Genomic DNA, 11,911 nt, shown 5'->3' on the forward strand with positions numbered 1-11,911 from the left:
TACGAAACACTATAGATGAGACTAATAAAGGAAGTATTTTCCTTCTACAGCAGTTTGCTGGGAAAACAAAGAAAAATGGGGAAATTCTGCCTTGAGAAAACAATGTCGGATCCCTGCATGAGACACTGAGAAAGGGGGAGGGAACAGATTTAAAAATTTTTAACAAAATGCCTTTCAGAGCACTGTGCCCCAACTGTTTGAGGACTGGCCCCTATATGGTTAATATCTGACCTCTAAGAGAAACGCCCAGCTCCCCAGCCACCATCAGTAAGTCAGGTCCCTTCTTCAAGAGACAGCGGTACCCCTCCTCTGAGGTCAGAGTCCTCTTCTGGCCTGGTGAGAGATGCCTGCCACAGAGGGATGGCGGAAGGGGCACGAAGTCATTCCTGAGGCTAAAGTTTAACTGTGTTGGGAATGTGGCCAGGCAGTGACACGGGTACCACGGCTCTGCATGGCCGTTCACAACTCCCCAGGCAGTCGGCCTGCACTGGAAGCACAGCGGAAGCCTAGGTTGTCTGAGGCTGAATCTGGAGTGTTGCCCATCCTGCCACCAGAGAAGAGGAAAGAGAATGGACATTCGTTGAGAAAGGGGCCTGGAGCCTTACCCAACTTTTATGCTCAACCTCCTAGGGTCTGCTCTGGTCCAGGGTGCCTGAGGACGGAGGGCAGGGTCCAGAAAGAAGCCTGGTATGAGGGCACTCCTGGGGAAAAGGGGATAAGAAGGGACCTGGGACAGGGTGGAGCAAGTGTGACTGAGCAGTCATGAGAGTCTGCTCTGGAAGGCAAGAAAGGCAATGACTAGTAACTTCAACTGTTCATAGTTTAGAATAACTCAGCCGAAAAGAACCTGTCAGTAAGAAGTGAGAATACCATAGTGCCAATGAGTACTTCATACTTTCCAAAAGACTTTCACATATATTCCCTCATTTGCCTTTTCTCCACACCTCTGGCAGGCAGGATTTGTTCACCATTTTACAGACCCAGAATCAGATACTAGGAATATTTAAATGTCTCGGCCAAGGCCAACCACTGCTTCATGGGCACAAGAGATTTAGTGGCAAACCCAGCTTCCTGGTTCCCAGGCCAGTACTTTCTCCACTACTTTGTCCTAGAAAAGGAGGTGAGGGAGAGCAGGGGCCTCAATGTATCCAAGAAACATCTGCAAACCTGACTTCCTGAGGCCAAGAAACCGTGGTCTCTTTCTAGTCCTTCTGGAACCCAGGAATGGGAGGAGGCAGAGGGAAATCATCAAAATAAACCTACAGATGAGCAAAGTAGAGAGAGCCCCAGAAGGGGACTTGGGAGCCTGGGACCCTACCACTCAGGTGCCAGCATTAACCATCTGTGTGACATGAGCGGGTCCCAGCACCTCTGCGAACCTATTTTTCCTTGACTGTAAAACAACATCGTTACAGAAAATGATTCTTCGGGGCACCTGGGTGGCTCAGTGGTTAAGCGTCTGCCTTCGGCTCAGGTCATGATCCCGGGGTCCTGGGATCGAGCCCCGCATCGGGCTCCCTGCTCCTCGGGAGGCCTGCTTCTCCCTCTCCCACTCCCCCTGCTTATGTTCCCTCTCTCACCGTCTCTGTCAAATAAATAAATAAAATCTTTAAAAAAAACAAAAAGGTTTTTCATGTGCTCTCCAGTTTGAAGGGTGCGTATTTCCATGACCAATACTGATGTGGCCATTCCACTGCCCTGCCTCTGCCACTAGTTATGAGGACGAGGGGAGAAACCCTTATGATGCTGGACACACAGTCTCTCCGGGTACCGAGAGCTGGCAAGAAAAGGCACAAGTTGCCTGAGGCCCTTTTGCTTCTCATGGCAAATGCTGTGTATGCTCTCTTCTGTCCCCACAACTTGGGGTGCAGATAGAGGAGTGGAAGCAGCACTAACACCAGCTCTGGGAGACCAGGACCCAGACCCTCGGCCCCCGGCTACCAGTCTCCTCACCTGGTGGTGACCCGGGCCCGGTGATTGGCAGAGCCATCAGCTGTGTCGATCCAGGACGCCCCCCGAAGGACACGCATGTCCTGCCCTGTAGCCTGGTATGGAGATGCTGTCCACTCCCACACGTTGCCCAGGAGGTCATAGAGCCCTGCAGCACAGCAGGTGGGTCAGTTCCAGGTTGGGCAGTACCATCCCCCATCCCCTGCCCCCCAGGTATCAAAGGCTTCGGGAAGCAAACGCTTCCCTGGTGGTGTTTCTCTCTGCCTCATCCTTCAGGCAGAGTGATCCCACCAACCAGTTTGTGAGTGTTGACAGCAACATGATAGGAAATCTTACCATAGTTATTCTGTGGGGGGAAAGCATTCACTGGGGAGACTCCATGGAAGCCATCCTCAGCCTTGTCACCCTTGGGGAAATTTCCCTAAGGGGGAGAAATTTAAGCTAAAAAATTTACCATCCTGTTCCAAGATGGGTGTTCCTGCTTGGCCAGAGGAAAACCAAGGTCATATTGCTGTGTCATCTGGGGTAGGATGAAGGGCATGAGGCAGTGCACTGAGGTGCCCATCCTGAGCTCCCAAACTAGTCACCTCATGTCCTCCACCATTACCTCCCGGCTGGATTCGGAAATGTGTGGTTTCCCTGTGCCCACAGTGATCTATGTCAAGCCCATCCCACTCCCACTTTCTCCACTCTCAGCAGCTTCCACCCCTCTGCCTTGAACCCCATGTGCTTCAGTGCCTTGGGAAGGCTCCTCTTCCCCTCCTCTGTGCCCAGCACCACCTGCCTTCTCAAGGACGACTGATGCCTGCCCTGTGCTCTCCTATACCATCTCTTTCCTTCTACCACCAACAGGTTTAACTCTCCCTCATCTGCCCTGACTCTACTGTCTTCATCTGCTCTTTACCACCAAAATGCTTGAAAAAGGAACTTATATTTGCTGATGCAATTTGTTCAATCTTCTCAATAAAACTGGGGTTCAGCTCCCCCTACTCTATGGAAACTGATCTCACTAAAGGGAAGATGAAGAGGTAATTATTTACTCAACAGCTACTATGTGTTCGGGCTGCCATATTTATCTCTTTTAATCCTTACAAGGCTGTGAGGCAAGTATTTTCTCCCTTTAAAAAACTGGCAACTGAGGCTCAAAGTGGTTAATTTATCAAAGATCACACAGTGAATCAGATCTGTCTTTTTGCAAAGCTCTGATCCCAAGATCATCTAAAAGATCAGTTTACCCCTTGGGTTCTTTTTAATGCTTCCCCCTGAAATGCTGATGCTGTGCCCCGCCCCTTACTCTACAGAGTCTCCTTGGGGGATAACATTCTTGCCTAAGATATATGCTGATGACTCCCAAACCACTTGCTCTGACCCAGACCTCTGTCCTAAGATCTAGACTCATATTTTCAATGTTTGAGCATATAAATGACAAAGGGCACCTTAAACTAAGCTGATGCTAACCCCATCAAGTTCTATCCCTCTGACCCCAAATGCATGTCATCTGTTCTGGATAATGGTAACACCGTCACCCTGTTGCCCAAGCTTAGATTCATGCTTGAATCCAACTCCCTCCCACTTTTCCACTTTGATTATTACAAAACCCCGTCTATCTTACAGGCATGCCTCTCCCATTTGGCTTCTTCCCCATTCCACCTCTACTTAATTCACATGTTCATAATCCCCTGGGCCACTGCCACAGCCTCAAATTCAGAGACCCCTCCCACCCCGCCACCACTGCAGCTCTATTTCATTTAGGCCTGCACAAATTAGCAACTAGCATCCTCCCCAAATCAAATTACGTTGTTAGTCCCGTTTAAAAACCTTCATCAGCTCCCCACTGCCTACAGGGGAAAATCTAAAACCGTATCTTGGCACACCCGCTCCTTCATAATCCGCCTACAACCCACTGTCTACCTCATCTCCTACACCTCCCGTTTCCCTGTGCTCCAGCCTCTCTGAATTTGTCCCAACCCTGAACACACAGTACCCTTTCCTAATACAGTGCTGACACTCACGTTGTTTCTTCTGCTGTGAACGCCCTTTCCTCCACTTTTCACTTGGCAAACTCCTATTCCAGCAGCACCAATGTCATCTTCTCTGTGAAGTCACCCCCACCATTCGCAGGCAGTCACTTACTTCTACAACTCTTCAGGATGCAGCCCCACCACACTGTCTTTTGCTTTACCAGTTTACCAGTTTACCAGTCCCATTAGAACACAAAGCCCTCTGCAGTCCCACAGCCCAACACGATGCTTAGCCTCAGGAGGTTTCATTCAGTGCTTTGAGAAAGGACAGGGGTGAGGAATGTATGTCTTACCTGCCACAGGTTGGTGCGGTTTGGCTGGAACTGGTTTCCCCATGGGTAAAGCTGACCTGCCAGTAGAACAAGGAGAGAGTGGGGGAGGGGGAGGCGAAGGGTCGTGGAAGAGGGAAAGACAGAGAGAGTGAGAGAACCAAAAGGAAGTCAGGAGATGATGAGAAAAGAAGAGAGAGATTACTTACTTTTATTTCCCATGCCTGTTCCTTCCACTCACTGTCCCGCATTCAGAGCCCCTGGTCTCCTGATCTGCTCCAGGACAGTGGAATCCCAGGTGTGGTTCTGACTAATGCCAGTCTAGTAAGCTATCTGTTACCAGATCATGTCCAGATAAGTACAGAAATTGAGAGTAAGATTTCAGAAACTTGTCAATTGGACTTAGATTGGATAAATAAGCAACCTCATTTATCACAAGAATTTTGACTATTGGTATAGCTGGTGTTTACAGAGTAGCAGAGGTGTGGAACATGGGGAGTTGCTGTTTCCTTCTCCTAACTTTTTGTTCAGTTAGGATTGCAAAACTTCATTGTTTGTGTGAGTCCCTTCACACCTACGGAAAAAGCAGTCTGGGTAATTCTTTTCTTCTTCCCTGTGCTATGTCGTTCTGATTATATTAATTGAAATGTAACATGCCTGGGAGGAATCTCCAAGAATAACAAATTTTATGTCTGTTTCGTTATTCCAGTTTTCCAGTTATTAATTTTTTTGGCATTTTACACAAGTATTGGTCTGAGATGGATCAGAATTGAAAACAGTAACAACTGGCCCTCCACCACACAGTTTAAGAAGCACTGCTCTAGGGAGTATGGACCCTTCCCACCCTTCAAAGCTCCCCATGCAGGACAGGATGGGGAGAAGAATAAAGGGAAGTCGCCGTGCCATCTCTATACCCTTCAAGCCCCCTCGGGCAGCAAACTCCCACTCTTCCTCGGTGGGCAGCCGTTTCCCCCGCCAAGCACAGAAGGCACGAGCATCATTCCAGCTCACGTGTACCACTGGGAGCTCCAGTCTCTCTCGGATGCCAGAGCCAGGACCTGCAGGCTGACAGCCAGGATGAAGTGAGACAGGCTTCTGGGAGCACACAGAAGTCTGAGGAAGGCTAGGCTTAGGGTGCCTGAGTTCAGCTTTTACCACTAGATGGAGCAAGGAAGTTGGAGGAGATAGCCTGGTGAGTGAAGAGAGGCCTAGAGTCAGAAAGAGCATAAATATGAGCCAAGGGAGAAATGGGATGGGCAATGGGAAAAGAGCTCAGGGCAGAGGAAACAGGGCTGCTTGGCTGTTGGCCTTGAAATTTGTCACACTTTTTAATTTAGTGTCTCTAGATAGGCAAGGGGTCTTCCAGGGAAGCCAGGCCTCCAGAATAAGCGTCAACAGGGGTAGAAAATGAGGCAGAGGAAACAACCCTTACCTGCCTCCAGAATGCCCTTTCCACTGGAAGCCACCAGAGAAGAGACTGCAAAAAAGAAGTATGACGGCAAGATGCTCTGACCCAGCCAGGGCACCTTCCTGACTGACACACATGAGGCAGAACAAATACTTCAGACTGGGACTCAGGTGGCCCAAGTGCGGCTGTTTCTGGACCCCGGAAAGCAGGACATCTCACTACCATTATTAGAGGGATGTCAAGCTGTTCTCCTGCCAGTTCAGGGAGTAACTTGAACCCTACATGTATCTGGTTCCTTACAGAGTCTCAGTATGCAGAAACCAGCTCAGGGTTAATGTCCTGGGAGTGTATGCCCCTCTGACTCTTCCACGGAGGATCTCTCTTGCTCCTTCCTTGCCTGCAGCTCTCAGGTGGGATTCTCTATGGTGGCTCTGGTGGGCCCATGACCCGCTCACATTCCCTCGGCTGCAAGCCCAGGTTCTCTCACCTCCATCTGATGGGTCATGTTGTTTCTAAGCTCATCGGAGACAAAGTCTTCAAAGACAAAACTCCACCCGAACATCTCAGCCTCTGTCCGGTACTTTTTTTCCCTGACAAACTCCCTGAGAAGAGATATTTCACTTGGTTAAGCTGATAAGGTTCCATGTCCCACTCTCACCCCCTCATGCTCCAGAAAACCTCATATATCTTTCTCCTCAAAGCCACACATCACAGAGTTTCCATCAACAACAAGCAATTAACATGAAAGTCTGAGCAGGAGATTTTCTTTTAAAATCTGTTGCTCTATGTGTAATTCATATATAGAAAGGCACTCTTTTTAGTGCATGGTTTTGTGAGTTTTGACAAAGCATATAGTCACTATCACAATCAAGATACAGAGCAAGTCTATCAAACACCTCTTAAAATTCCCTCATGCCTCTACAACCACTGATCTGTTTTTTGTCCCTATAGTGTTCCCTTGCCCAGAATATAAATTCACAGAAATTGAATCATACATTATGTAGCTTTTGGGTCTGGCTTCACTTAGTGTAATGCTTCTGAGATTCGTCCATGTGTTGCCAGTATTGGTCGTTTGTTCCTCTTTGTTGCAGGACAGCATTTTATTGCATGGATGTACCGAATTTTGCTTATCCATTCACCAGGTACATGCAGGTCATCGGGGTTATCTCCAGTTTTTGGAGATTATGAATAAAGCTGTCGAGAAGATTTAGGGGTGGGAATGGGTCTCTTTTCTGAAAGGTCTTCATCACATACCTACTCTCACAACAATCACGAGAGGGAGGCAGAACGTGTGTTACTATCTCCATCTAACAGATGAAAAAAACGGAATCAAATAAAAATAATGTGTTGAAATTTTAGAATGGATGTTCACATAGTTTGCTATGGTATAGCAAATTCATCAAGCAAACTGCCAGGGTAAGATGGATTGTTTTTATTGGGCTAAAAGTACCCCATCTGTGCCAGCCCTCTGATATGAGAAGACAGTGTTCACCCATCAAAGGGGCATTGAGAATGGAGGAGGTGATCAGATTTGGCAGCAATAGCTATTTACCAACCTCAGAGCATGTGAACAGTTTGAAAATCTTTTACCAGAGAAGCAGAGACAAATCATGGGTTCTAAGCAAAGTTTAGGGGCTTGCTGGAAGTCTATCATAAAAAGGTCATAAAAATAAATAAATACGTAAGTGCCATAATTTGAAATATAAAAGATTTCTATCATAAAATATGTCATAACTTGAAATATATAAAAGTGCACACTGTGCATCTAGCTAGCTAGCTATTTCTGGTTGTCATGATATAGCTCAAGCCTGATCAAAAGTGATTTCTCCTTCAATTTTAATAAAAATTCTTTCAAAAAGCACATATAAGTAGTGCACATTGTATTACAGAAAAATGAGAAAATACAAGTAGATAAAAAGAAAAAAATTGAAATCATCCATTATCACATCAACTAAGATATAGCTGTGCATATCCTTTCCTGTTCTGCCCCCCAGCAAGAATTTTTAAATAGCTTTAAGAAGGTGCTTCCCGGGGGGGAAAGAAAAAAGGGGGACGCTTCCCTGGAATTATTTTCTTTTGGAAGTCACAAAAACATGGGTAAAATCTGTTACCTAATGCAATGTTACATCTTCCAGTTCTTTTTAAATGCATATACACTCCATGCATATACTTTTTAAAATAGGATCATACCCTGTATATTGTTTGTAAGCTACTTTCTTCACTTAACATCTCACAATTCTTTTTGACAACAGGATTTTAATGGTTGCTAAATATTCTGTGATGTTGTTACATACAGTATGTTTAAGCGATCCTTATATTGTTAATATTTGTTTACAATGGCATCTTTTTAGCTAAATGTTTTAAGACCTTAATTCTTTCCTTAAGGAAAATCTCTAAAGACGGAATCACTAAGTCAAAGGGCCTGAGAAGTACACCAACCATCCTTATGTTTACTTCAGTCTGTGTCTCCTGAATCAATTTTTCCCCATAACTTTTTATTTTAAAGAGTTTTAAATCCACAATGTAACATTTAAGTCATTTCCCACATTGCTTTGTCTTTCTGTTCCCTCCTTTTCCTTTTCCCACTCCTCTTTCTATAGTCCCCCTGTATCATTTAAGGTAAGTTACAGATATCTCCTGGATCATTTTCTGCTTTAGCCTACACAAACATACACAAAACATACCGCCTTGAGGAGACTGAGACAGCTCAACATGGCTTCTTAGACTGAGCTGGAACCATAATGTTTGTCCTAAACTAACGCCATTTCCCTAAGTAAAAATAAAGGGAATTTAAGAGACTCTCAGCTACTAGGACCCTTCTCCCAATCCCTCCCTCCTGTGGAAGAGGTTTTTGTTGAGTGTTTGACTTCTGCCTATATTTCTCAGTGCTATACCCAATGTAATGGAAAATCCACTGGCTGAAGAGTCAGGGGATTTGAGTTCCAGGCCCAGCTCTGCCACTAACAGAGAGTGAGTCTCCAGACTTGATTCTTCATCTGAAAAATGTAGGTAACACTTATCCCACAGTACTATTGCAAAGATGATATGTTATAGTAAACAAGCTACTTTCCATTTAGATATTAGGAATGAAAATTAGAAAGAGTCTCTACCCCTCCTGGAAGAACACCTGATGTACCTGAAATCTTTGTTGGTGACAGGAAATATGTCAATGGCAAAGGGTTTTACTGTCACCTCTCGGGCAGGCCCTTCACCATCTCTGCCATCTGGTGAATTTGTTCCCATCTGGAATCTCCCACCTGGTAGCTGGACCATGTTAGTCTGCCCATTCCCTGCAGAGAAAAGGAAGCATCATCAGTAACACATGAATATATAAAAAACAAATGGCAATATTTGGATTATATGTAATATTCATAATGGTGTAATGAAAAAAAAATGTAGGCTTAAAATCTGGCCTTAAATTCTTGTTCTGCCACTTAACTCGTTGGGTGACCTTAGGCAAATTAGTTAATCTTGAGTTTTGCTTTCGCTCCACAAAATGGAGACAACATCTAACTATTTCAAGGGGTCGCTGTATAAATTAAAATTACATGTGTGAAATGTTGTGAGCAGATGGTAATTATTCAACAAATGTTTATTTCTGTCCTTACTGCTCTATTCCTGTACACAACAACTCTTTGTCCCAGCTAGGTAAATCTAGACACTAAGAACCTGAAATACTTCTAGCACCTTTCTATCCATACTTCTGCTCTTGTTGTTTCTCTGCCGCTTCCTCCCCACTTCTTAATGATTTTCACCATTATATCATACGCTCCAGAAAATACCTATTTTGCCACTGTATTCCCGGCATCTGGCACAAGAGCACAATAATTAGCAAACAATTGAGATCCCTCATATCTGCTGTTTGAACATCTCAGAAAATCAGAACTAAAAGGATCATTAATTCAACCCCCTTATTTAACAGGAAAAAACCAAGACCCCAAAAGGAAAATCACGTGAAGAGCTAGTTAACAAGGAATAAGGACTAGATCCAGGTCTCTTTACTTCCAGGTCAGTGCTATTTCCAACCCACCACACTTGTCTTCACACTTTAGAATGTTATGTTTCTTCTGAAGGATATCTAAGTACCATAAGTTCCTTAATGGCAGCAGAGTCCACCGTCTTTTCATGTTTCTCTAAGGAATGCTCCCCAGAAGGGCACCTGGGTGGCTCAGTCGTTAAGCGTCTGCCTTCGGCTCAGGTCATGATCCCAGGGTCCTGGGATCGAGCCCCACATCGGGCTCCCTGCTCTTGTTCTCATTCTGACACACTCTTGTTCTCATTCTGACACACTCACACTGATGATTTCATCTACTTCAAGGGAGAAAAAAATGGAGCAAGCAGGGAAATCTCAGATTAAAAGGGAATTAAGAAACAACATACAACTGCAATGTATGAACTTTATTTTGACACTAACTCAACAACTGTAACAAACACAGTAGGTGAATTTGAACACTAACCCGACGTTTAATGATATTGAGAACTGTTATTTTTTTTTTTTTTAAAGATTTTATTTATTTATTTGAGACAGAGAGAATGAGAGAGAGAGAGCACATGAGAGGGGGGAGGGTCAGAGGGAGAAGCAGGCTCCCTGCCGAGCAGGGAGCCCGATGCGGGACTCGATCCTGGGACTCCAGGATCATGACCTGAGCCGAAGGCAGTCGCTTAACCAACTGAGCCACCCAGGCGCCCGAGAACTGTTAATTTTTTAAGGCAGGGAAAGAGAACGGCATTTTTTTCATGACTCTTTGTCTTTTCAAGCTGAGTATTTACAAATAAAATTGTGTAATGCCTGGATTCACTTCAAAAAGGCCCCAGGGAAATGGGAAAGTGGGAGCGATACCGAAACAGCAAGATTAGCTATAAACTGGCAACTGTTTCAAGTTGCGCGACGGGTACATGGGAGGGGGTGTCTTTATGTTCTCTTACTTTATGTTCAAAAAAGTAAAAAAGAGGTTAGATAGGATATGAGCCGTTAACCACCTGACCAAGTTGGCCGCCTCTGGGAGGTGCCTCCGGCCGCTCCAAGCCCACCCAGGAAGCGGGCGGAGGGGCCACGGTCTCTTTCCCCGACCAGGGCGGGGGACCCACCCCCTTCCTGACGTTTCCCGGGGCACACAGGGCCAGGCCAGCACACTGACCTAGCTCGAACCGCGGACCAGACAGGAGCAACAGCAGGGTCAACAGCGGCGGCGAGGGGCCCATGCCGGGAACACGAGCAGCGCACACACCGTGGGCCCTGCCGCGCATGCGCCCCGCGTGCACCACGTCGGCCGCCGTACTGCGTGCGCACTGCCCGATTTTTTTTTTTTTTTTTTTGGCCGATGGGTTTGGTTGGTCCCAGGCTACAGCTGGGTCTAGAATTTAACGTGTGTGGAGCCAGATAGGTGCAATTTTCTCAGGGTTAGCGTTGAGGGACGAGGCCATTCCAGACGCCCCTTCAATACCCCATGAACAGAACATTTTGACTGATTTCCTTCCCTTTTATATTCAAACCCCTTTTGGGCGCTGGAATACCATTTCAAGATCAAAGAAAAGGTTTCAGCTTAACATTTACTGCACACTTATTGTACGCAACTGCCAAGTCCTCAAAAATACAAAGCTTTGCAACACACTTCACGGTCAAGGACTGCAGAGATAAAAAATTTTGTGCAGACAGGTGGGAGAAAAAGGGCACTGGAGGGTCTGGGATGGGTACTTCAGCATAAGCAAAGGTGCAGGGGTGTGAAAACATGGTCCACTGAAAATCTCCTATCCCTAAGCCCCCATGCTTGAAAGGTCTTCTACCTCTGCCTTCTTTTTCTATTTTCCCCACTTCATACTTTGAGTTTATCAACTCCCTTGCCTCTACCTCACCCATCTTGCTGTTCACTAAAACTTTAGGAAGCATTTTTTTTTTTAAAGATTTTTATTTATTTATTTGACAGAGACACAGTGAAAGAGGGAACACAAGCAGGGGGAGTGGGAGAGGGAGAAGCAGGCCTCCCGCTGAGCAGGGAGCCCGATGTGGGGCTCGATGCCAGGACTCTGGGATCATGACCTGAGCCGAAGGCAGTCGCTTAACGATTGAGCCACCCAGGTGCCCTTCTGGGGAGCATTTTAGCACAGCTACTTTGAAAGCATTAAAAGTCCCAATGATCCAATAGTTTTACTCATAGGAATTTATACTAAAACAGGGATGCTTTCAAAATTTTAAGTTACTTTAAGTATTTATATTATCATAAAAACTTACAAGTGTAACAGTATAGGGACCTATTGGATAAATT

At 45.7% G+C, this 11,911-nt stretch overlaps 1 protein-coding gene across 3 annotated transcripts; it reads right to left on the bottom strand.

Moving 5' to 3' along the window:
- Positions 1-241: 241 nt before the first annotated feature.
- SUMF2 (sulfatase modifying factor 2) lies at positions 242-10,911 on the bottom strand. 3 transcript variants are annotated; one of them, XM_031024360.2, is made up of 10 exons: positions 10,787-10,910; positions 8,785-8,938; positions 6,644-6,842; positions 6,136-6,250; positions 5,673-5,717; positions 5,155-5,305; positions 4,265-4,320; positions 2,287-2,371; positions 1,954-2,098; positions 242-544 (listed from the first exon to the last, which is right to left on the bottom strand). In XM_031024360.2, the coding sequence occupies exons 3-10, from the start codon at positions 6,781-6,783 to the stop codon at positions 460-462; spliced, it is 822 nt and encodes a 273-aa protein (XP_030880220.2). In that variant the 5' UTR covers positions 6,784-6,842; positions 8,785-8,938; positions 10,787-10,910; the 3' UTR covers positions 242-459. The 3 variants fall into 3 exon arrangements, with proteins under 3 accessions (XP_030880220.2, XP_006729936.2, XP_081675773.1); XM_006729873.3 differs by lacking the exon at positions 6,644-6,842; XM_081819647.1 differs by lacking the exons at positions 2,287-2,371; positions 6,644-6,842 and having other exon boundaries at positions 272-544; positions 10,787-10,911.
- Between the last annotated feature and the right edge of the window lie 1,000 nt (positions 10,912-11,911).

This window comes from Leptonychotes weddellii, chromosome 5, assembly GCF_054177405.1.
Source record: "Leptonychotes weddellii isolate Sample4059 chromosome 5, ASM5417740v2, whole genome shotgun sequence".
Lineage (NCBI taxonomy): Eukaryota > Metazoa > Chordata > Mammalia > Carnivora > Phocidae > Leptonychotes > Leptonychotes weddellii.

What these genes read in the sequence shown, in the direction of transcription:
- SUMF2 (XM_006729873.3), bottom strand. Translation starts at nt 10,895, where the DNA reads ATGCGCGGCAGGGCCCACGGTGTGTGCGCTGCTCGTGTTCCCGGCATG. An exon ending in AAAGGGCATTCTGGAGGCAG is followed by an intron (nt 5,306 to 5,672) that starts GTAAGGGTTGTT and finishes CCTGGCTGTCAG; the next exon opens with CCTGCAGGTCCTGGCTCTGG. An exon ending in TGCCCGAGGGGGCTTGAAGG is followed by an intron (nt 4,321 to 5,154) that starts GTATAGAGATGG and finishes TTCTACTGGCAG; the next exon opens with GTCAGCTTTACCCATGGGGA.